Source organism: Mandrillus leucophaeus, unplaced genomic scaffold (genome assembly GCF_000951045.1).
Source record: "Mandrillus leucophaeus isolate KB7577 unplaced genomic scaffold, Mleu.le_1.0 Scaffold165, whole genome shotgun sequence".
Classification (NCBI taxonomy): domain Eukaryota; kingdom Metazoa; phylum Chordata; class Mammalia; order Primates; family Cercopithecidae; genus Mandrillus; species Mandrillus leucophaeus.
This window is the reverse complement of record NW_012101643.1, coordinates 1,710,030-1,735,799: the sequence shown is the minus strand read 5'-3', so window position 1 is coordinate 1,735,799 and position 25,770 is coordinate 1,710,030. Positions and strand designations below refer to the sequence as shown.

Here is a 25,770-nt window from a genome sequence, read left to right as displayed (position 1 = left end):
TTCTTAGAATCAGGAATGGGCTTAGACCACAGGTTGGTCTTGCCAGGGCAAGAAACAACATTTATCAAATATCATTTTCATGCCTCCAGTTATATCCTGCTTTACTTAAGAAGCCAACCAAGATCTTGTGTGAAATAAATGTAAAACAAAAACCAATTGGCCTGTAGTTATCTCACAATAAACAATGTGCTGCAGGAATGAATGATCATATTTTCTGCTTTCGTTATCTTTATGTATTTTTATTTTAAATTGATAGAACGAAGGGAGTTTAGCATTTGACAAAGGGACGGACATGAAGTATCTGCTGTGCCTGAGACTCTGTCACTTGTAAAACATTAATCATCAAAATAACTAAACAAGGTGATGGTATTTGGTGTTCTGTTGATAAGACATCAACATTAAGAGAGGTTAAGTAATTTGGTTATGGTCTCACAAGCAGTAGATGGTAAGGTAGCTATATGAAGTCCCTGGAGATGTTCCTTGGACATCATTATATAATCTGCTCTTAGATAATTTCTGGGTCGATTGTCATCCATCTACATGCGGAAATTTCTGTGTATCAGAAGGTCTATTTTACAACGTAGGTAGCAGCCTGACTCCTGAAATAGTCGTTTTTTTTGACAAAGGGTTTAACATGTAACATGCGTTTATATTCAAGATTTATTCCTGCTGGTGTTATGCATTGGTTTGTCACTACCTATTCAAATCTTTTGACTTTGACTCTGAGGCTGATTCTCTGAGATAAAAAAATACATGACCTTCCTTAATGTTTCTTCCCCCAATAGGTTGTATTGCTCGTACTGTAAGCTCACCAAACCAACATCTGTTAAGAACTGATGATGTCATCAGTTGCTGTTTAGATCTAAGTGCCCCAAGCATCTCGTTCCGGATTAATGGACAACCTGTTCAAGGGATGTTTGAGAATTTCAACATCGATGGCCTCTTCTTTCCAGTCGTTAGTTTCTCTGCAGGAATAAAGTTAGTATGTCTATGTTTTTTGGTCTCTTTCCTTTCTCATTTCTCACACCTCCGCAGAAGACTCTGCACTGCCATTGCCCTGCTTCTCTAACAGTTGTTTCTCTCTCCTGGGCACCTGTCCTCAGCGCATTTTTGCCCGTGCCTTGAAGGAGGAGGTAAGGCTTACCTAAGAGGGGCATCGTGCAAGGCTGAGTGCTTTGTTTACGGATCCCACTGTGTTTAGATGTGGGCAGTCTCCCTCAAACCAGTGTCCTGAACTATTTCAAGGTTTTTTTCTTTTTGTAGTTTATTTAGATGAAATGAGCAAGGCTGTTTAGAAAAATACTGCTTATTTTCTTATATTTTCATTGATTTTCCTTTTTTAAGCCATAGTTCTTCACCCCATTGCACACCTCCTTATTTCAATAGAAATTAAATATCCTTTTTGTTGATGAGGCCCAGGTGGCCTTCTTTAGTGTTCCTCTCCACCTTTATTCTCTTTATTCCTTTGTTCTCTGCTTATGGTCAATGGTGCCAAGATGGCTTCCTCACACTCTTTCCTTTTTTGCTATTACTGGAGGGAAACAAAGTGATAATCCATTGTAGTTCTACAAATAAAACTTTAATAAATGATGGTCTGTTATAATAAGTAACTACTCTGTCACTTATTTTTATATACACACACACACCTGTAAACTTAGAAGGACACCCTTTGTTTTAGTCATACTTCTTCCAGGAATAATTCCTAGTTACAAAAGCAGCATATTGAAGAAGGAATAGAGTAATCATGAATATTAGCTATCCATGTACCAGCTCTTTTTTCTGATGTATTTATACAAATTATGTTTCTATAAGCTTCTGGAATGTTTTAGCATTTTTATTTTTCCTCACTTTTCTTTGCTTTTATTTTTTTGGACTGGATCTGATACACAAATTAGAAAAAGAATTATGGCCAGGTGCGGTAGCTTGCACCTGTAATCCCAACACTTTGGGAGGCCGAGGTGGAAGGACTGCTTGAGGTCAGGAGTTTGTGACCAGTCTGGTCAACACAGTGAGACCCTATCTCTGCAAAAGTTTTGTTTTGTTTTGTTTTTCATTTTGTTTCTTTAATTAGCACCTAGTGTAATTAGCACCTAGTGTTGTGTGCCTGTAGTCTTAGCTACTTGGGAAGCTGAGTTGGGAGGATCCCTTGAACCCAGGAGTTGGAGGCTGTAGTAACCTGTGACTGGATCACTGCACCCCTGCCTGAACAACAGAGTGAGACCTTGACTCAAAAAAAAAGTACAAGGAAAATGGAACATTTAAATTCATTTTTTGTAAATCCGAGAGCCCCAGGAAACAGATATCATTTAATTGTTTCAAAAAGTGTTGTTCAATGGAACTCAGATTAAAATAGTTTTGCTTAAATGAGCAGAATGTCTAAAAGATTTTAGTAAGTTCTTTTTTGTTGTTGAAATTGATAAACAATTAGCAATAAGGTTACCTGCTTCCTTCAATTTGAAGAGACATCAGAATCTCCTTTAAAGCAGCAGTCCCCCACTTTTTTGGCCCTAGGCACCGCTTTTGCCGAAGACAGTTTTTCCACGGGCCAGGGCTGGGGTTGAAGGTGGGGATGGTTTCAGGATGAAACCGTTCCAGCTCAGATCATCAGGCATTAGTTTGATTCTCATAAGGAACATGCAACCTAGATCCCTCACAGGCACAGTTCACAATAGGGTTCACGCTCCTATGAAAATCTCAGGCCGCTGCTGATCTGACAGGAGGCAGAGCTCAGGCGGTAATGCTCTCTTGCCCACACAGCTCACCTCCTTCTGTGCAGCCTGGTTCCTAACAGACCACAGACTGGTACCTGTCGCGGCCTGGGAGTTGCACACCTCTGTTTTAGAGAATTTCATTAGGAAATTGAAAAGTGACTGGTTTTCCCCTCATTCCTTGTTAAGTCCTGTAATTTTAAGCATATAGATATTTCGATCAGGTCTTTCCTTTATCTGTTCATTACGTGGGTACTTTGGGGCATTAGGTGACCAGTTATTACGGATACGCACTTCATTTCCGTAAGATTGTGGTGCTTTTAGTTACTTCTCCAGCAGGTGATGTCTTCACTGACCCATCAATTAGCTGAAGGTTTTCTCTTCTGATGAATATGATGCCCTCAGGTTTTACCTTTTACAATTAGAGGCCCTTGAATTCTAAGGTGATCACGTTATGATGGTACTTAGAGGAAAATGTGGCTTCTGATAAAATTACTTTTGTACTAATAATTTTTCCCTGAGATTTTGTTAATTAGAAAACTTTAATGTACACCAGAGATAAAACGGACTCTAACATGCATCCTTTTTAGAGTACGCTTTCTGCTTGGGGGGCGACATGGAGAATTCAAATTTCTTCCTCCACCCGGGTACGCTCCTTGTTATGAAGCTGTTCTGCCAAAAGAAAAGTTGAAAGTGGAACACAGCCGAGAGTACAAGCAAGAAAGAACTTACACACGCGACCTGCTGGGCCCCACGGTTTCCCTGACACAAGCTGCCTTCACACCGATCCCTGTGGATACCAGCCAGGTACCAAGATCCACTCAAATGGCAATCGCTGGTGATGCAGTCATTCTGATACGCAGTGGCTTTACACTTGGTCCGCAACCCATGGGAATGGATTTCACAGTGATACAGTTGTACAGTTGACACACAGGACTGAAACGAGACTCATAAAATAACACTTACCTTTACCATGTCCACTCACTCATTTTCTATTCTATGTTTTTTTTGTTTGTTTGTTTTATGTTGTTTTTGTGATGGAGTCTTGCTCTGTTGTCCAGGCTGGAGTACAGTGGCACAGTCTTGGCTCACTGCAATCTCTGCCTCCTGGGTTCAAGTGATTCTTGGCTCACTGCAATCTCTGCCTCCTGGGTTCAAGTGATTCTCCTGTCTCAGCCTCCCAGGTAGCTGGGATTATAGATGCCTGCCACCACACCTGGCTAATTTTTGTATTTTTAGTAGAGATAGGGTTTCATCACGTTGGCCAGGCTGGTCTTGAACTCCTGACCTCAGGTGATTCACCCACTTCAGCCTCCCAAAGTGCTGGGATTATAGGCATGAGCCACTGGGCCCGGTCTCTATTCTATGTTTTAAGTAGTTTTCCTAGCCCAATAAACTGATTCCCTGATGTACAAACAGATTACAACCTGAAGTGTTAAAAACTCTGTTCAAGGTTGTCTTTAAAGTTTTATTAAAATAATTAATATTACTTAGCTTATAAAGTACATATTACACTTTTAAAAATAGGCAATAATAGCAACAGGTGGAACTTAGTGGGCAAAAATCATACAAGAAATTTTAAGGTATAATAGTGTTAAGATGATTTAATATCTGGGATAACATACTGCACTTGAAGTAATATCATACAGATGTGACACATACTGATTTTAGAGTGTAGTTCTTAAGCCCCTGGCCTTTTTGGCACTAGGTACCGATTTCCTGGAAGACTATTTGGCACCAGCCAGTGGGCCGGGGTTGAAGGTGGGGATGGCTTTGTCATGAAACTGTTCTCTCTCACATCGTCAGGCATTAGTTAGATTCTCATAAGGAGTGCGCAGTTCACAACGGGGTTCACATTCCTGTGAGAATCTAAGAAGAATATAGAGAAAGATGAGGAACCTGTATAGGAAACATGGAGTTTTTAATTTCTTCTAATTTCCTTCTTGGATACACTTCTTTGGAAGATATTGAACTGACTTTTATCTTGGGTATAGATGAGGATCGTGAGCTCTAGAGTCAAAATGCCTGGCATCAAGGGCCTACTCCCTGCTTAGAGGAGCTGCTCACCTTGTTTATTGGGATGCTAAGAGTATGTTTGTCATAGTTAATAGATACCATATTACCTGGCAAATAGGCGCCCAACAGATGTTAGCTGTTTTCCTCTTTTTCTGTTTCATAGATATAACGGTGTTCTGAGGTTGGCAATGAATTAGATATGGATTTATATTGATGGTGAAGTAGCTTCAGTGAGGTTGGTTAGATATTCAAAGTTTGCTTATTAGTGTTTAAAGATCAAAGACGTTGTTTCTAAAGTCTGAAGTTGAATTAATCGCCTGCCTCAGAAGCTTCAGTTGCTTAGCAGTCAGATGTTTAGCTCCTTGAATCGTATTTCTTCTTCCCCCTTTTTATATCATGTTGTTAAAATAAACATGCAAACATTGTTCCCGGCCAAAATTCAGTTTGCATTGCCCGTTTGCTGAAAGGTGGGAGGATATCTGTAGTGCAACCTAAGTTTATAGGAAAAAAGGTTTGGGAGGCTAGAAATGGACAACTAGGTGATGTCATGGTAGAACCTTAAGGATTACCTGAGACCCAGATAACCTCTATCAGGGAAAGGAAACAATTATCACCTGCTTCTCGTGGACATGCCACCTCATCATTGGGCACTGTGGTCGTTTGCCCACTCTGTGTGTTGTGAGACCAGCTGTGGGGCCACACACAAGTGCTTAATCAAGACATAAACAACCAGTCCCTTACTTTGTGTTTTTTATGAACATTCAGTTTCTTCCTTTTATTGGGAACATGTAAAGATTTTGTTTCTTTTCTGTAAGGCTTATATTTAGAAACCACTAACAGTAACAGAGTAGAGTGTAGGGGAAGACATCAATCACTACAGTCAGACATTTACATGCTCAAAGAGCCGACGGATTATCATGTGAGCACTGAATTGCCTTTACCCTGGCTTATGACTGCTGGCCCAGTTGGTGTAAGAGCTTTGGGGCAATTTCTCGTTTTAAGTCATACATTCCTTGGCAGTAGCCCCATATCCATTAAACATCTTTCGGTTGTCCCCACCAACACTCCTTTGTGTGTGTGTGTGTGTGTGTGTGTGTATGTGTGCACGTGTGTGTGGGGCTCATAAATTGATTTGGAAACCTAAGTTGTCAAAAAAAAGTCCCAAAATTTATTTAAAGAATGTCATGAGGTAGATGACTTAAAACTCTGTTCTATGATTACTGGTTTATGAGGCAGTTTTATTTAGTTCAGTTTGAAGCGAAGACCATTGGCACCGCATCTTATTGCATTTGTTTCTGATGTGTCTTTTTTTTTTTTTTCCTTTTTGTAAATTTTAGATTGTGTTGCCTCCTCATCTAGAAAGAATAAGAGAAAAACTGGCAGAGAATATCCATGAACTCTGGGTTATGAATAAAATTGAACTTGGCTGGCAGTATGGACCGGTACGTAATTTTGAAATTTATTTTCGGATTCTGTTAACACATCTTTCTGAAAACAGAACTTTTTCTCCCTTTTCCTGGTTTGGGGTGACATCAATCAATTAGATTGATGTTTTCCCCCCAGCACATTAGTTTTTGTGCAGTTTTGCATTACTACATGATTGTAGTTAATGGGGCTGACAGGCATTATTGGCAGGTTCACTGAAGGATGGTCTAGCTGCCTAGACAATGGAAAGTTACCTGTCTCTGGGCTGCAAGTTATATTTTCAAATCAAGGTTAACATACACAGATAATAGGCATTGATTTTTAAGCCACTTAAAAAATCTCAGTGAAATTGAAAGTGAAAACTGAAAGTGAAAAGAAGGCAATTTACTTTTCCCTCACTGATGTTTCTTTTCTTTCAGTATCAATTGTGTGTAAAAGCAGGAGACCTGCGGGCAAATGTTCCTAGTTGGTTTCACAGGTAGAATGAAGGCTGAGAAATCATGACTGCACATGCTTCTAAATGATACTCTGCTAAAGATCTTAGTTTACAACTTAATAAAATTTAGATTTAAAACAAACAACTTCCTGTATAATCCTAGTGTATATCATATACTTGTTTGTGTCAAAACCATGGTAATACTTTCATTTGTATGATATCATTCTAAGTGTCCCAAAGGCTGTAACACTTTCTTATACCTGAGTGAGTAGGGAAATTAATGTATTTACTCATCACAGTTTATTGCGTTGAGCTCTAAATAAAGAATACTTAATGTTCGTAGTAGTATCGTGTGATACTCCACACTACTCAGTAATATTTATATATTTATTCAGTGTCTTGCGTTCTCACATACAGATTATTAGGTCAAATTGTCATCACGGTGAACTGGGTTGTACTATTATTTCAGTTGTACTGGTGATGACCTAACGGAGAGTTCTTGCAGTTACTAAATGCCTTGGCAGGCATCACGTAACTAGTGAGTAGCAGCTCCAAGACTGGAATCACGGTTTTCTCAGACAGGATTTAGAAAGTGACTGCAGGTCACTGTAAGGCTTGCTGAAGCATGACCAGAAAATGGGATACTTTGATTAACTAAATGATAGTTAGACATTTGTTACCCCAGCAAACCCTTGAGTACCTAGTTTTGTGCTACATTCATCAATTTTTTTTTTTTTTTTTTGAGATAGAGTTTCACTCTTGTTACCCAGGCTGGAGTGCAGTGGTGTGATCTTGGCTCACTGCAACCTCCACCTCCTGGGTTCAAGCGATTCTCCTGCCTCAGCCTCCCAAGTAGCTGGTTTTACAGACATGCACCACCACACCTGGCTAACTTTATATTTTTAGTAGAGACAGGGTTTCACCAGGTGGCCAGGCTGGTCTCGAACTCCTGACCTCAGGTGATCTGCCCACCTCAGCCTCCCAAAGTGCTGGGATTACAGGCCGGATGACAGGCACAACCAGCCTCATCAATTCTTAAAATTGAAGGATATGTATAAATGCTACATAAAAGACTGAACCATCTATTAGTCGGTAGGAAGAGAGATGCTACAAATGTGTAAGTAATCAATTACCAGAGGAATTACAGGCAGCATTCCCCAGAAGTTTCAAAAATAAGAAAAGATGATTAGAGGCCAGGTCGATTTTTTTAAAAGTTCTCGTTAAAAAAAAAAAAAAATCCAACAAAATGTAAAACAAGCAGCAAAACCCCATATTGTAATAGCAAATATTTCAGTGGGCTTCTAAGATGATCTCCGCTGCAAACTCAGTAAGTTCACCTAAATGATTATGTTTTCAGTGAAGTCTTAGGAGTGTTTCTTCTTTAAGAACTGACTAAAATATAAAGTCTCATTATTATTGATTCTTCCAGTTAAATTTAGTTCTGCTTGATACCATACATCATATTCCTGCCATGTTCAAGACACTCTTTGGGTTTTCAAGTACTAAACTAAAGGATAACACAGTACTGCGGAGGCTTCTTGTCCACAATTGACTCAAGCTATCCTTTGCTGGGTCTGAGGCCAGTTGAGGCAACACTGGGCTTGCTGTACCTCTGGGGGAGACACTGAGCCCTGGGTCTGTGGCCGCACCTTTCCTGGCGCGGGAAGTGTTCTCTCATCAATGTATGATTTGCAGCCTGCTTTTTTTCCAAGACCTTCCCTGAAACTCCTGTTTGTGTAGTAGTTATAATCCTTGACCTTGGTCTATTATTCTAGACTAAGATATGTGCCTGTTACGATGCTAATTTCATAAATTAACATTTTAAATGAGGTTTTGAAGTATTCAAGTATGATTTTCTTTGGAGCAATTTATACTTAGCTACCCAGCATGCTGGATTTTTTTTCCAAAGAAGTTATCATTTCTTTGGGATGTATTTCCCAGAAGCATGGTGCAAAGGCTCTAGTTTATGGACTAACAAGGCAAATCCATCTATCATTTATTCGTCCCTTTAACATTCATTGTATGTCTATTTGCCTGGTGTGTTTAGTCCTGGGGACTCAGTTTTGAAAAGACCTTGACTTTTAAGGTACTGTGTTTGCCTTCTAGGCGCTTCCTGTTTAGTTGAATGATAGGTAGGCAAACAATTACAGAGTAAAGAAGTAATATTTAGCTCTTCCTAGGGAAATCAGGGAAGGCTTCCAGGAGGAGGTAAATGTTTGATCCAAGGCTGAGGGATGTGTGCAAGATAGCTGGCAATCAGAAAGCATGACCGTGTAGTAGGCAGAGGACCTGGCATGTGTAAAAGCGAGGAGGCAGAAGAGACAGGACATTTGCCATGACCTTTCAGTGGTGCAGTGTTGCGAAAGGACACCTCTGCTGTGGTGCGGAGAAGAGGTGGGAAGCCAGGCCATGTACGCAGGAAGTGTGTCACAAAAGGCTTTGGGAGGAAGATGATTTTATTCTGTAGGGGGCAAAACAGCATTGAAAAATGCTTAGCAGGAAGGTGACAGAATTCTGTCTGCTTTCAAAAGAAGCTCTGCTGTGAATGTGGAGAAGCAGAGAGCCTGGAGGCAGGAGGAGGGGCAGGGAGAGGGCACAGGCACCCCAGGTGAGAGGCAACTCAGAGCCCTGCAGCGGGGATAGAGAGCTGTGGTTACAGGAGGTGTTTCGGTGTTCGTGTATGGGATGTCGCAGGAGAAGGAAGGGAATCTGCGCAGATTTCTCATTTCGTTTAGATGCTTGAGAAGATGATGGTGTTAGTTATTCTCTGGTGTAGAGAGTACAGACAAAGTGGAGATGACCTAAATGGGGAGATTGTCTGCGGGTTCAGACACACTCATTTTATAAATGTTCATTTTGTGTTTCATTTGTGGGATTAGAGATTTAGAGTTTAGAGTTACATTACATAACTCAATTTCATTTTCAGAGTTCTGTAATTAAATAAGTATACCTAATATATGATTCTATATAAGTCTTGTTCATTTGTAATGATGACCAGAAGGAAAGGAATAAATACATCGTTTCTAACTTGGTGACTGCTGAAGACTTGAAAAAAACTCACTCATGTTTGTGTACTTCTTGTGTAGCATTTATAGGACCTGGTAATGATGCTCATGAAGTAATTTGTTCCCTGACAGCATGTGGGTTGCCATCTAGGTGCTGCCATAGCATTAATGCTGATGCAATTTAGGTCTTTGAGAAGATAACAAACCTAATTACTAATGCAAGGAGAGAGAACATCTTTCTCAGTAATTCATTCCTAAAACCTTGCATTTAGTTTAATGTGATTGCTAATATACAGCTTCAAGGATTAATATAAAAACCACCTGCATATGATGCTACTGAATTTTGTGAAGGTAGTAGGGTAATTTGTGAGATCGAGAGTAATGTGCAGGGGGTAAAATGAACAGCAAGAGCCACCTCAAAGTGTTTATGTCAGTCAGTCCTGTCGTTAATTGATGTCTGTAATCAGTTTCGTTCTATACAGGAAAATTACTACGAATTAAAACAAAGTCGTTACCACACCCTTCTTACACAGATTTATTTCAATTTATAAAACATGTGTCAAGTACCCAGGACGTACCAGGAATGTTTAAGGTGTTTGGGACACATCAAAGAACAAAAGAGACCAAAATCTTTGCATTTTTGATCTTCTAATTCAGGGAGACACACAATAGCCCCATAACTCAATAAATCCAATCTGTTAGAAGGTGTATGGACAAAAAAAAAAAAAAAAAAAGAGTAAGGTGGGCAGGCAGACTGTCCTAATTAGGCAATTGGGCGGGGTAAACCTCGCTGAGAAAGTAAGATATAAGCAAATGCTACAAGGAGCTGAGTGAGTGAGCCTGTGGGAATCTGGGGTAGGAGTCTGCATGGTGGGGGCTCATGGAAGCTCTGCCAAACAGAAGGGAAGGAATGAAGATAATTCCAGCTTCTACCAGTGACCTCAGATATTCACTGCACCTGAGAGGTTGTGGGGGCAGCTTTGAGGGGTTGATGATCTGGGTGTTCCTTCTTGCCTTCCGCCTCCACTTTCCGCTACACAGTTGAATTCCATTGCTATTGCCTGGCGTTGGAGACTATTATATGTCAATTTCCTGTCCTGTTTCAGGTTAGAGATGACAACAAGAGACAGCACCCATGCCTGGTGGAGTTCTCCAAGCTGCCTGAACAGGAGCGCAATTACAACTTACAAATGTCGCTTGAGACCCTGAAGTGAGTTTCTTAACTTTTTCTATTTTCCAGTCTGTGTTTCCAAAAAACACAAAAACCAAAACACAAAAACAGGTGTCGATGTTATATGTTAATTCAACTGTGAAGTGATTTTTAATTGCAGCTAGAACTTTTGATAATGCATAAGTGGATTGGATCAGTATTTGTTGGGAATAAGACTTTGACCTTGTTCATTTATGTCCTTTTGTTCTACATCAGTATTTCGCAAAGGGTGTCCTACAGATGTTTATGGGAATTATGGATGATGAGGATTTTGTGATCTGTTGCGGGAAGTCAGGGACCCCGAATGGAGGGACCGGCTGAAGCTGTGACAGAAGAACATAAATTGTGAAGATATCATGGATATTTATTAGTTCCCCAAATTAATACTTTTATAATTTCTTACGCCTGTCTTTACTGTAATCTCTGAACATAAATTGTGAAGATTTCATGGACACTTATCACTTCTCCAGTCAATACCCTTGTGATTTCGTAAGCCTGTTTTTACTTTAATCTCTTAATCCCATCATCTTCTTCGTAAACTGGGGAGGATAAATGTCGCCTCAGAACCCTGTGATGATTGTGTCAACTGCACGAATTGTTTGTAGAGCATGTATGTTTGAACAATATGAAATCTGGGCATCTTGCAGGATAACAGCAATGCTCGGGGAACACCAGAGATAAGACTTCTGGCCACCAGTGAGCCGGACAGAACAGAGCCATATTTCTCCTCTTTCAAAAGCAAATAGGAGAAATATCGCTGAATTCTTTTTCTCAGCAAGGAACATCCCTGAGAAAGAGAATGCACCCTGAGGGTAGGTTTGTAGACGGCCCCCTCAAGGCATACCGTCTTTTGTGGTCGAAGCCGAAGGGACAAAATAAGCCCCAGTCTCCTGTAGCGCTTGCAGGTTTATTAGGATGAGGAAAATTCCCACGTAATACATTTTGGTCAGACAGATTGTCTACTCTCAAACCCTGTTTCCTGATAAGATGTTATCAATGGCAATGCATGCCCGAAACTTCATTAGCAGTTTTAATTTTGCCCCATCCGGTGGTCCTGTGATCTCACCCTGCCTCCATTTGCTTTGTGATATTTTATTACCTTGTGAAGTCTGTGATCTCTGTGACCCACACCCTATTCGTGCACTCCCTCCCCTTTTGAAAATTGCTAATAAAAACTTGCTGGTTTTACGGCTCGGAGAGCATCATGGATCCTGCCGACATGTGATGTCTGCCCTGGACACCCAGCTTTAAATTTCTCTTGTGCTCTTTCCCTTTATTTCTCAAACCAGCCAAGACACTTAGGAAATAGAACAGAACTCATGTAACTATTGGGAGTGGATTCTCCCGATAGTGATCTGATACAATACAGGTCCACAGAATGTGGACTGTGGACCAGGGACTGGGCCAGTCACAAATTGTTACTGGTTTGTGACTAAATAAGATATTAAGAGTAAGTATTTATGAACTTCTATACCAATTTAGGGAAGCAATTTTACATATATTGAATCTAATAATTTAAGAAATGTGAGGTCATAGCCTATATGTCTTCATTTTGAGAATTCAATTTTCTCTAACAGTTTTATTGCATGATATCAGAAAATGAAACCACAATAGACCGAATATTAAAAAATAAATTAGTTCTTCACCATAAGTAATTTGGGAAGCACTGATTTAATATATTTAAAACATGCTAAATTCAAAGAGTTAAATAATTTCAAAATTTTTGCTGATGGACTTTTCAGAACTTTGGGGTGAAATCTGTTTATGGTATTTACTAAACTTATTTGACCATAGCTGCCTCTTTTCAGAGCATACCTTTGAGGACTATTTATCTGAGCAACATATCTTTGGTTTTGTTTTAGTTTTTTAAGGAGCCAAAGTCAGCTGGGCACAGTGGCTCATGCCTGTAATCCCAGCCCTTTGGGAGGCCAAGACCAGTAGATGGCTTGAGCCCAGGAGTTTGAGACCATCCTGGGCTACATAGTGAGACCCCCTGTCAACAAAAAATATAAAACTTATCTGGGCATAACGGCACACACCTGTAGTCTCAGCTACTCGGAGGCTGAGGTGGGAGGATGGATTAAGCGTGGGAGATTGAGGCTCCAGTGAGCTGTGATCACACCACTACACTCCAACCCGGATGGCAGAGCAGGACCCTGTCTCAAAAATACTAGTAATAAAAGTAAATTTAAAAGGAGCCAGAGTCTTACTATGTTGCCCAGGCTGGTGAGCAATGGCAATTCACAGGCTTGACGATGGCACACTGCAGCCTCCAACTCCTGAGTTCAAGTGATTCTCTGGCCTCAGTCTGGGTATCTAGGACTAAAGGAGCTTGCCACTGCATCCAGCCTGAGCGCATGTTTTGAGAAAAGCTACTGTATTTTATATCACCCTGTAAAGGCAAATTTGCTTTTTAGTGATTGTTGCCTATTTACCTCTTGATTTTGCCACTTAACTTTGCAGATGGAATAATGGGACTGCAGTGGAATAAAGGAAGAAATATAATTTCAAATTTTGATGTAGAAAAGTAAAGAGAATATTTTTGCAAAGCCGGTAACTTTACTCTTGTCCTCTTTCCATCCCTGATGCCCTGTAGAACTGGATTTGTTCAGATAGATGACTTATCCTAATAAGTTTTTATATTATGTACAAAACTATACTTTAGTCCTTTTTGCTTGTTTCAGTTTTGTTAAGAGTCATAAGGAGTTATTTACACTGGAATTATTTTAACAGGGACCCAGAACACAAAACTTAAACTTCATTTCAAATTCTAGAATTTGGGCTCAGGTGTGTAGTCATGAGCTCTGCCTAACAGTGTTTGGCCTAATGATGGACTGCATATAGGATGGTGGCCGTGAGATTACAATGGAGCTGACAAATTCCTATCACGACATCATGGCAGTCCTAACATCCTAGTGCAATGCATTACTTTTTCTATATTTAGATACCTAAATACTTACCATTGTGTTACAGTTGTCTACAGTATTTGGTAAAGTAACATGTACAAGTTTGTAATCTAGCTGCAATAGGCTCTATCGTATAACTTAGGTGTGTAGTAGGCTCTATGTTCTAGGTTTGTACAAGTATACTCTATAATATTCACATAATGATGAAATCGCCTAAAGACCCATTTCTCAGAGTGTATCCCCATTGTGAAGTGATGTATAACTCTATATCCTCCAGGATGCAGATTGTCTTGTAAATAAACATATTAGGCATAGATTGAGCTTAGGTTCTACTAGGAACTTAAAAGAAGAAGTGATATATACACATCAAGTAAACTGAAAGCCTAAAGGTTAAAAATGACAAGGTTTGCTTGCAATAAAGAATACATAACAAGCCGTGTGTCCTGAGTACTTGGATTCAGCATCTCTGATCTTCCTTTGCGCTCTTGACATGACGCTTGTATATTTAGCTTAGTAATTCATGGCAGCTCATTATTTCTTCATCTTTTACAACAGAATGTTTTATTGAAAGGTCATGGTCTAACATAATTTAAATTTGCAGTGCGTTCCCTATCATTTTAGCAATTGACACCTGAGCCAGCTATTGCAGAGAGTACATTCTGGACTGTAGAAATCTCTGTATTTGCATTTAGCATGTTGTGCCTTTGACTATTACATGTAATCCAGTGTCATGCCTACCAGCTGCTGGTGGCTGGTTTGGTTAATCTTCAGACTGCACGTACTGTGGTTTTATTCTCTCTGATGAATGTAAATCACCCTCTTCACAAGCAAATGCTTAACATTTCTTTGTTGATTTTCTTACAGCTAGTTTATATGGTTTTATGATGGACTGATTTTTATTTATTTATTTACAAATCGAATTAGGGGAAAACACCTATACTTCTCTAAGATTCGTACCATGCCCAATTCCAGGGATTTAGAGAAAGTACAGTACTGTCTTCCTATATTTCCTGTATTCACTTATTTAATTGGCAATCCCCAGAGCAGGGTAGGTAAGAACACAGACTCTGGAGTTGGATTGTCTGGACTTAAGGCCTTGTTCCACCAAAGAAATGTTGCTGGAGTCACTCAATTCCCCTGAACCCTAGGTTTTCTTCTCCTTAGTAAAATGAGGATCAGAATGTATTTTCTTCATGGAGTTATTGTAGGGACTAACAGGATATTGATAAAGCCTTTAACAACATATGTCTGACAGAGGAAGCATAGTGTAGGTTTTTTTGTTTGTTTGTTTAATAAATATATCGTGGGAGGGTGAACAGCTTCATTTGTTTAAATCTTTAGAAGTTCCAAATAACAAATAAGCAAGAAATTATTCCAGAATATCCCTTATTTCAGGTTGAGGAGTGATTTAATGAAATATGAATTTTGGGTGCTGTTTCTGTGATTTTTTAACGTAAATTGTTGACAATGACAACTTACTTTAGACTTCCATCATCATCATCTGTGTATTGCACAGTACTGCAAAATTGGGACACTCTCAGAACAGCACAGCTTGGCGGATCATGCCTGCCAGATGCCCCTCAAATGTGATCAGTGTTACCAAAGGTTCAATTTCTTGTTTAGTTTTTATTATTTTCCAAATTTCAGATCTTAGTTTCTGAATAAACAGTTCACATTTTAGAAATAATTGATTTAAGGATTTTTAATCAATGTATAATACACATTCATAGAATTTATTTCTTTGGAAGTTAGCAAAAATATAGTGACACTACAATGATATTTTTTCCCCAGCCAAGTATTTTTCCTGAAAATTATTTTTAGATGATGTAGTGTGCTTGTGTATGTATGTGGCAAAGGGTGGGACGAATAGTAGGGACCCAGGACACAGGGATGGGGAGGAAAGCAATATGGAAGGGAGACAAATAACTGATAAGGGGAGAGGTGGAATTTTTGTCCAAGACAGCAAGTTAGTTTCTCATACCTCTTTTCCTCTTCCTCCTCCCGCTCCCTCCCCTCCCTTCCTCACCCATCCCTTCCTCTCCCCTGCCCTCCCATTTTGTCCTTCCTTCCTTCCTTCCTTCCCTCCCCTCCTCCTCCTTCTCTTCCTTCCTCCTCCTCCTCCTCCTTCCTCCTCCTCCTCCTCCTTCCTCCTTCTCCTCCCTCCTTTTCTCCTCCCTCTTCTCCTTCCTCCTCTTCTTTTCCTTCTCCTCTTCCCTCTTCTCCTCTCTTCTCTTCCTTCCTCTTCCCTCTTCTCCTTCTCCTTCTTCCTCTTCTCCTTCTTGCTCTTCTCCTTCTCACTTTTCTTCTTCTCCTCCCTCTTCTCCTTTTTCCTCCTCTTCTTCTCCTTATCTTTCTCTTTCTCCTTTTTCTGTCTCTTCCTCCTTATCTTTCTCCTTCTCTTTTTTCTGTCTCTTCCTCCTCCTCCTCCTCCTCTTTCTTCTTTTTGGTTTCTTGCTGGTAACAATCTTCCCTACTTACTTACTTATTTATTTGAAGGAGTCTCGCTCTGTTGCCTAGGCTGGAGTGCAGTTGTGTGATCTCAGCTCACTGCAACCTCTGTCTCCCAGGTTCAAGCAATTCTCCTGCCTCAGCCTCCCAAGTAGCTGGGATTACAGGCACCTGCCACCACCTCTGGTTGTTTTTTCATTTGTATTTTTTAGTAGAGATGGGGTTTTGCCTTGTTGACCAGGCTGGTCTCAAACCCGTGGCCTCAGGTGATCCACCCGCTTCGGCCTCCCAGAGTGCTGGGATTACAGGTGTGAACCACTGCACCCAGTCAATCTTCCCAAGTTCTAAATGTTGTGAATCTTTATGTTCAGTCCTGGGCCATTTCTTCTCAGTGTGCAAACTCTCTGAAGGTGTTCTCACCGCTCCATGACTTAATTACCACACAGGTGCTGATACCTCCCCAAATGTCCATCTCTACCCCAGACATCTGCTCTGAGTGACAGAATTGTATGTCCTATCATTCCATTGACATTTTCCCCTGGATGCATCAGAAGCGCCCTAGATCTGTATAGCCTTATGTCCCCTGTATTTGCATTTAGGAGTCCATTGAGACTTTCAACATGTGTAGCTATTCATCCTGCTACACAGACAAGGAACCTGGGAATCACCTTTAACTCTTCCCTTTGTTTCATTCCTACTTCTAACCCAAAATCAGGTCCTCCCAAGTATATATCACTCTTCCCCCATCCTCCCTTTCCACAGCAGTCACTCTGGTCCAAGCCACCATCATCTGTCACCCAGACTACCATTGCCATCTCCTACCTGGTCCTCCCACTTGCCTTCTTTATTCTAAACACAGCAACCTGAGTTCATACACACACATGCTTTCATTCATATGTTGCTTGAAGCTGCTCAATGGCTTCCCATGGAACTTGAATGGAGTCTGATGTCTTCACAAGTGTATGCAGGACCCAGACAATTTGACACCTCCTGTTTGTCATCATGCCTTGCACCAATCTTTGACTTTGCCTTGTTCCTTATGTTCCAGCCCTCATGGTCTCTTCCTGGTAATGAGTTAAACTTTTTCCTGCCTCACCTATTCTGTTCCCTTTGCCTGGAAAATTCTTCATTTCATCCTTAAAGGAGCTCCTTGCTACTCATCCCTCAGGTCTTCATCTAAATATCACTTCCCTGATAAGAATTTCCTCACCACTTCCTTCACTTCCTTTATAACACCTGATAGTGTTTTTATAACTCTCACCACAATTTGTAATACCACTTTCTGAGGTTATTTAATACTTGTCTTCCCTTCTAGACCAGCGGTGTCCAATTTTTTGACTTCCCTGGGCCACATTGGAAGAAGAATTACGTTGGGCCACACACAAAATACACTAACACTAATGATAGCTGATGAACTAAAACAAAAATCACAAAAACATCTCATAATGTTTTAGGAAAGTTTATGAATTTCTGTTGGGCCACATTCAAAGCCATCCTGGGCTGTGGACTGGAAAAGCTTGTTCTAGAGTGTAAGCTCCACGAAGTCAGGAACTATAATTAAAAACAAACAAACAAACAAAAAAACTTTATTTTTTAGAGCAGTTTTAGGATCTCAGCAAAGTTAAAGGGAAGATACAGAGACTTTTCATATGCCCCCTGTTTCCACAGGCAGCTGCCCTTAACAGAATGGTACATGTATAACAATTGATGAACCTACATTGACACATTATTATCACCCGAAGTCCATAGCATGAATTTTTTTAAAAATTCACAATCATGTGCCTTGTCCTAAAAAGGTATCCAGCACATAACATTCTCAGATGCCAACTTGCTTAGATATTGCAAATGTACCTCAAACTTTGTGACTTTTTTATACTTTCAAATCTCAGGCTTCTTTCAGTTTCCTTCCCTTGTTGTGTTAAGTGTCCCCCAGAACACAACTCAGATATCTGGGAGTCATCCTGGACATATCCCTTCCCTTCACCCATGGCTTTCTATTGATCTTTTAATCCATCGACTTCTTTATTTTTTTCCATTGCTAATGTTACTATCACCACATCATCAGCTCCAACATGATTGCCACCCTTTACTAACCTAGTCTAAGCTACCATTATTTCTCATGTGAAATTATAATATCCTCCCAACAGATCCAATTGAAATACACCCTAGATGCTCTCTTTTCTATCCTTTTTTTTTTTTTTTTTGCCTTTTTAAAAATTGTACAAATTTACAGGCTACATGTGCAATTTTGTTACATGCATAAAGTAACAAAAGTCAGGACTTTGAGGGTATCCATCACCCAGTTAATGTGTATTGCGCCCATTAAGTAATTTCTCATCATCTACTCCCTTCCAATCCCCTCACTCTTTCAAGTCTCCATTCACTGTCATTCCACTCTCTATGTTCATGTGTACAGATTTTTTTTAATACCCACTTATGAATGAGAACGTGGGTATTTGCCTTTCTGGGTCTAGCTTATTTCAGTTAAAATAATGACCCCAATTCTAATCATGTTGCTACAAAATACATGATTTCATTCTTCTTTACTGCTGAATAATAGTCCATTACGTATTTATGCCACATTTTCTGTATCCATTCATCCATTGATGTACACTTAGGTTCCTTCCGTTTCTTTACTGATATGAATAGTGCGGCAATAAACATACAAGTGCAGGTGTCTTTTTGGTATATCGATTTCTTTTCCTTTGGGTAGATATCCAATAGTAGGATAGCTGGATCAAATGGTAGTTTTATTTTTAGTTCCTTGATAAGTTTCTATACTATTTTTTCATAGAGGCTGTACTAATTTACATTCCCACCAACAGTGCATAAGAGTTCCCTTTTCTCTGCATCCTCGCCAATGTCTGTTTTTTGTTTGTTTGTTGTTTGCATTTTTAATAATAGCTATTCTGACTGGTGTAGGACGATATCTCATCTTGGTTTTAGTTTGCGTTTCTCTGATGATTAGTGATGTTCAACATTTTCTCATATACTTGTTAGCCATTTATATGTCTTCGTTTGAAAAATGTCTATTTATGTCCTTTGCCCACTTTTTAATGAGACTATTTGATGCTTTTCTTGTTGTTGAATTGTTTGTTTCTTGCATATTCTGGATGAATGAGTAGTTTGATGTCAGATGAATTGTTTGCAAATATTTTCTTGCATTCTGCAGGTTGTCTCTTCACTCTGTTGATTTTCCTTCACTGTGCAGAAGCTTATTAGTTTAAATAGGTCTTGTTTGTCTATTTTTGTTTTTGTTGCCTGGGTTTTTGAGGTCTTAGTCATAAATTATTTGCCTAGACCAATGTTCAGAAGAGTTTTCCCTAGATTTTCTTCTAGTATTTTTATAATTTTGAGTCTTTTGTTTAAGTCTTAACCCATCTTGAGTTAATTTTTGTATGTGGTGAGAGATAGGGGCCAGTTTTACTCTTCTGCATGTGGCCATCCAGTTTTCCCAGCAACATTTATTGAAGAGTGTATCCTTTCTCCAATGTATGCTCTTGTTGGCTTTGTGAACGCCAACAAATATGGCTGTAAATATGTAGCTTTATTTCTGGGTTCTCTATTCTGTTCCATTGATCTATTTGTCTGTTTTTACACCAATACCATGCTGTGTTGGTTGCTATAGCCTTATAATAAAATTTTAAGTCAGGTAATATGATGCCTCCTTTTTGTCCCCCTCAGAATTTGTTTGGCTCTTTGGGCTCTTTTTTGTTCCATTTGAATTTTAGAATTTTTTTCCCTAATTCTGTGAAAAATGACATTGGTATTTTGATATGAGTTGCACTGAATTTATGGATTGCTTTGGGCAGTATCGTCATTTTAACACTAATTGTTCAGATTCTTGATCGTGGGCTGTTTTTCTGTTTGTTTGCATCATCTATAATTTCTTTCGTCATTGTTTTGTACTTTCTCTTGTACAGATCTTCCGCCTCCTTGGTTAAATATATTTTAATTAGGTATTTTAGGTATTTCAATTAGGTATTTTAATTTTTATGTGGATATTGTAACTAGGATTGCCTCCTTGATTTGTTTCTTCGTTAGATTGTTACTGGTCTAGAGATATGCTGCCAATTTTTGTACATTGAGTTTACATACTGCAACTTTACTGAATTCATGTATCAAATAAGAGTTTTTCGTGGCGTCCTTAGGTTTTTCTTGACATAAGATCAAATTGTCAGCAAACAAGGATAATTAGACTTCAGTTTTTCCAGTTTAGATGCCATTTATTTCTTTCCACTGCCTGACTGCTCTGGCTAGGTCTTCCAGTACTGTAATGAATAGTAGTGGTGAAAGAAAATATCCTTGTTTTGTTCCAGTTCTTAGAGGAAAAGTTTTTAACTTTCCCCATTCAGCATAATGTTACCTGTGGGACTGTCATATATGGCCTTTGGTATTTTGCGGTATGTTCCTTCTATCCCTTGTTTATTGAGAGTTCTTATTATGAAATGATGCTGAATTTTATCAAATGCTTTTTCTGCATCTGTTGAGATGCTCATATGGTATTTGTTGTTGGTTCTGTTTATGCGACATACCACATTTATTGATTTACAGATGTTGAACCATGCTTGTGTTCCTGATATAAAACCCACTTAATTCCTAAAAACACACAGCCTCCCTCCCAAGACTGAACCAGGAAGAAATTGAAAACCTGAACAGAGCAATAATGAGTAGCAAGATTGAATCAGTGGCCAGGTGCGGTGACTCACGCCTGTAATCCCGGCACTTTGGGAGGCCGAGGTGGGTGGATCACTTGAGGTCAGAAGTTCCAGACCAGCCTGGCCAACACGGTGAAACCCCGACTTTATTAAAAATACAAAAATTAGCCGGGTATGGTGGTGCACGCCAGTAATCCCAGCTGCTTGGGAGGCTGAGGCAGGAGAATTGCTTTAACCTGAGAGACAGAGGTTGTGATGAGCTGGGATTGTACCACTGCACTCTAGCCTAGGCAACAGAGTGAGACTCTCTCCAAAAAAGAAGAATAAAAAAGATTGAGTCAGTAATGAAAAGTGTCCCAGCAATTAAAAGCCCAGGATCAGATGGATTTACAGATGAATTGTACCTAACATACAAAGAACTAATACTAATCCTCCTGAAACTGTTTCAACAAAATCAAGGGGGAGGAAATTCTCCCTAACTGCTCTATGAAGCCAGTATCACCCAAAACCAGACAAGCATACAACGAAAAAGAAAACTATAGACCAATATCCCTGACTAACATAGACACAGCAATCCTCAACAAAAATACTAGCAAACAGAATGCAATAACACCTCTATCTATTCTGTACTTTGTAGCCATTGTGTTCTTTTCAAACATTTAGATGACCATGTCAATCTTTCTATTTAAAATCCCTTAATGGGGCCGGGCACGGTGGGTCAGGTGAGCCTGTAATCTCAGCACTTTGGGAGGCTGAGGCAGGTGGATCATCTGAGGTCAGGAGTTCAAGACCAGCCTAGCTAACATGGTGAAGCCCTGTCTCTACTAAAATTACAAAAATTAGCCATGCATTGTGGCAGGTGCCGGTAATCCCAGCTGCTTGGGAGGCTGAGGCAGGATAATTGCTTGAACCCAGGAGGCAGAGGTTGCAGTGAGCTGAGATCATGGCACTGTACTCCAACCTGGGTGACAGAGTGAGACTCCATCTTAAAAAAAAATAAGAATAAAAATAAAAAAATAAAAAAAAATTCCCTTAATGGCTTTTAAGTTAAATATGGTGCTTTAATTTGCCAAAGTATCCCAAAATGTGTGGCCTCCCCTCTCACCAGCCTCATTATTAGTGAGGCTGCCCTTTTTCTCTTGCTTGCAGTCACACTGACCTTTTTGTTGCTTGCCTGTCCGCGCATTCCCTTCCACCACAAGATCTTCCACACGTCCTCTTCTTGGAATGCTCTTTTCTATGCCTGGCTCTCATCCTTTGAATCAGGGCTGTCCAATCTTCTGGCTTCCCTGGGCCATAGCAGAAGAAGAATTGTCTTGGGCCACACATAAAATACACTGTAATACTAACAATAGCTGATGAGCTAAATTTTAAAAATCACACAAAAAAGTCTCATAATATTTTAAGAAAGTTTATGAATTTCTGTTGGGCCACATTCAAAGAGCTGTCCTAGGCCACATGTAGCCCGCAGGCCGTGGTTTGGGCAAGCCTGCCAGATCTAAGGTCAGGTTCACTTCTTTCGAACATGTCTGAGTTCCTTGACTCAACAATTTTACTTCTATAGGTACTCATCCTTTCTGTACTCCCAGTATGGAAGCCTTCCCTGTTTGTGGGAATTACATGGTTGCCTCTGTACTCCACCAGACCATATGTTTCATGAGAGCAGGCATCTCACTTGGTGTTCGTTACCATCTTTCAAATTTTATATAGAGCTCAGTAAATATTCATCAAATGAATGGATTAATAAATAAATGATAAAAAACTCAATCAGTAGCTGGGTTTTTACATACCAAATGCTTATCTAGGGTGCCTCACATTTGCTTTCTAAGAGCCTGTTTACTTTTCTGCAGCTATGTAGTTTAAGTACTAAAATGCTACATTACCGATCCCTGCTGCTTAATCTAGTAGTAAATATTTGCTGAATGCATGTAAGGCCAAGAACCCACTCCCAACTAATCCTTTCTTGCTTCCCTTATTTTGTGCTTTTCTAACCTTTCTATCAGCTTTGCAGTTCCAACTTGTAGTGTGCTCTTTCTCTCACCATCCTTCAGCAGACTTAAAAAAAAAAAGAGTTAAACAGTGTTAAATCATCAAATAAAGTGGTTAAATAAAGACGATACAGAAACTAAACACTTTTCATTCAAACAAAGAACTTGATATGGTTGTGGTGTTAATAAATATATTTTAAATATAATCTATCACTCCGATTTTAAAACCTCCTCCGATTAGGCACTGAGTACTTAGATATAATATCCAAAACATGATCTATTGAAGAAAACAGTCCATCCATTGGAGTTAATTAAAAGTAAAACTTTCTGTACTTCAAAAGAAGTCATTAAGAAAATGAAGAGACAGGCCACCAGCTGGGAGAGAACGTCTGTGAATCATGCACAATTCTATTAATAGGATTTGTAGTAACTTATACCAATCCTAACAAAGGACTTGTATCCAGAATATATATAGACGTCTTATAACTCAATAATAAGAATACACAAAACCTGATTTAAAAATTGGCAAAACAGCTGGGCGTGGTGACTCACACCTATAATCCCAGCGCTTTGGGAGGCCGAGTTGGGTGGACCACTTGAGGTCTGCAGTTCGAAACCAGCCTGGCCAACGTGGTGAAACTCCATCTCTACTAAAAATACAAAAAAGTAGCCTCACGTGGTGGCAGGCGCCTGTAATCCCAGCTGCTCGGGAGGCTGAGGCAGGAGAATTCCTTGAACCTGGGAGAAAGAGGTTGCCGTGAGCTGAGATCGCCACTGCACTCCTGCCTGAGTGGCAGAGCAAGACTCCGTCTAAAAAAAAAAAAAAAAAAAGGCAAATATTGGCAAAATACTTTACCAAAGAAGATACACAGATGGCTAGTAAAGTGCAATCAAGGATGTTACCCATTATCAGTCAGAAAAATACAAATTAAAACCGTAATAAGATACTACCTCACACACAATAAAATGGCTATAATTTTTAGACAGACATACCAAGTGTTGGTGAAGCTATAGGAAAACTGAAACCCACATGTATTACTGCTGGCAACGTAAAATGGTGCCACCACTTTGGGAAATAGTTGGGAAGTTTCTTAAAAAGTTAAATATAAATTTACCATAGCCCAGCAATTGTACTCCTATACGTCTACCCAAGAGAAATAAAAGCTTATGTCCCTGCAAAGATTTACACATAAATGTTCACAAAAGCATTCTTCATAAGAGCCAAGAACTGGAAACAGTGCAAATGTTCAACTAAGGAACAGATAAAATGTGATCCAGTATTACAATGGCATATTATTCAGCAATAAAAGGAAACAAGCTACTGCCACATACTCCAACATGGATCAACCTGAAAAACTTTATGCCAAGTGGAAGGAGCCAAACACAGAAGGCTCCGTATTGTATAATTCTGTTCCATGAAATGCCCCAAACAGGCAAATTGATAGAGACATAACGTAGCTTAGGGGCTGTCTGGAGGTGAGAGTGAGAAATGACTGCAGCACGCATGGGGGACCTCATGGTCTGGTGGAAACGGTGCAAAGCTAGATTGTGCTGCTAGTCATGCAGCTCTATAAATTTAATAAAAATGAAAATAATCAGCCTCTAAAAAGTGCATTTTCTACCTGATGACTTCTAACTTTGCTATTCTGCAGAATAACCTTCAGCAGCTCCTAGTCCATTCACATAAGTGTCATTCCCTCGGCACACACACACGTATATATATACACACAGATATATACAGAGAGAAATTCCTTAAAGAATTGGCAGGCTGCTGGCAAAATTCCCTTTTGCTCAAGGAAGGTCAGTGTCTTTTTTTCTGTTGAGACCAGTCCCTTCTGGACGGTAGTCTGATTTACTTAAAGTGCAGCATATTTTTTAAAAAATATGTTTTTGTATTTAATTTAATTTTAGAATCAGAGGGTACATGTGCATGTTTGTTATATGGGTATATTACTGTGTACACAGTTACATTGGTATTTGCCTATGTATATTGTTACGTAGGTATAATGGTGGGGATTTGGCTTCTAATCAACCCATTACCCAAATAGTGAACGTTGTACTTGACAGGTAATTTTTCAATACTCTCTCCCCTCCTGCTCTCTGCTTTGAAGTCCTTACTATCTATTATTTCCATCTTTATATCTCTGTGTATCCACTTTGCTTGGCCCCCACTTATAAATGAGAGTGCTTTTCTGTTTATAAGATTTAATTTTCTGTTAAATCATGAGGATAATGGCCTCCAACTTTATCCATGTTGCTGCAAGAAGGACATGATTTCATTCATTGTCATGGCTGCATAGTCTTCCATGGTGTACATGTACCATATTTTCTTTTTGTAGTTAACAGTTGACAGATACTTAAGCTGAGTCCATGACTTTGCTATTGTAAATAGTGCTGCGATGAACATGTGAGTGCAGTTGTTTTGTTGTTGTTGTTTTTTGGGTTTTCTTTTTTGAGACAGAGTCTTGCTCTGTTGCCCAGGTTGGAGTGTGGTGGCGTGATCTCGGCTCACTGCAAACTCACCTCCCAGGTTCAAGCAATTCTCCTGCCACAGCCTCCTGAGTAGCTGGGATTACAGGTGCCCACCACCATGCCCAGCTAATTTTTGTAGTTTTACTGTAAACGGGGTTTCAGCATGTTGGCCAAGCTAGTCTCAATGCCTGACCTGATAATGATGTCTTGGACGGGCTTGGTGGCTCACATCTGTAATCCCAGTACTGTGGGAGGCCAAGGCGGGTGAATCACCTGAAGTCAGGAGTTCGAGACCAGCCTGGTCAACATGGTGAAACCCAATCTCTACTAAAAATACAAAAATTAGCTGGGCATGGCGGTGGGCATCTGCAATCCCAGCTACTTGAGAGGCTGGGGCAGGAGAATCGCTTGAACCTGGGAGGTGGAGGTTGCAGTGAGCCGAGATCACACCATTGCACTCCAGCCTGGGTGACAAGAGCAAAACTCCTCTCAAAATAA

The 25,770-nt window shown here is 39.8% G+C and overlaps 1 protein-coding gene across 1 annotated transcript in view; it reads left to right on the top strand.

Annotated features, from left to right (window-relative positions):
- Positions 1-25,770, top strand: part of RYR2 (ryanodine receptor 2 (cardiac)) — a 620,934-nt gene that overhangs the window by 251,248 nt on the left and 343,916 nt on the right. The window contains 4 exon segments of the mRNA XM_011976391.1: positions 786-978; positions 3,299-3,515; positions 6,062-6,166; positions 10,697-10,800. Of these exon segments, the coding sequence (XP_011831781.1) occupies positions 786-978; positions 3,299-3,515; positions 6,062-6,166; positions 10,697-10,800 (619 nt within the window).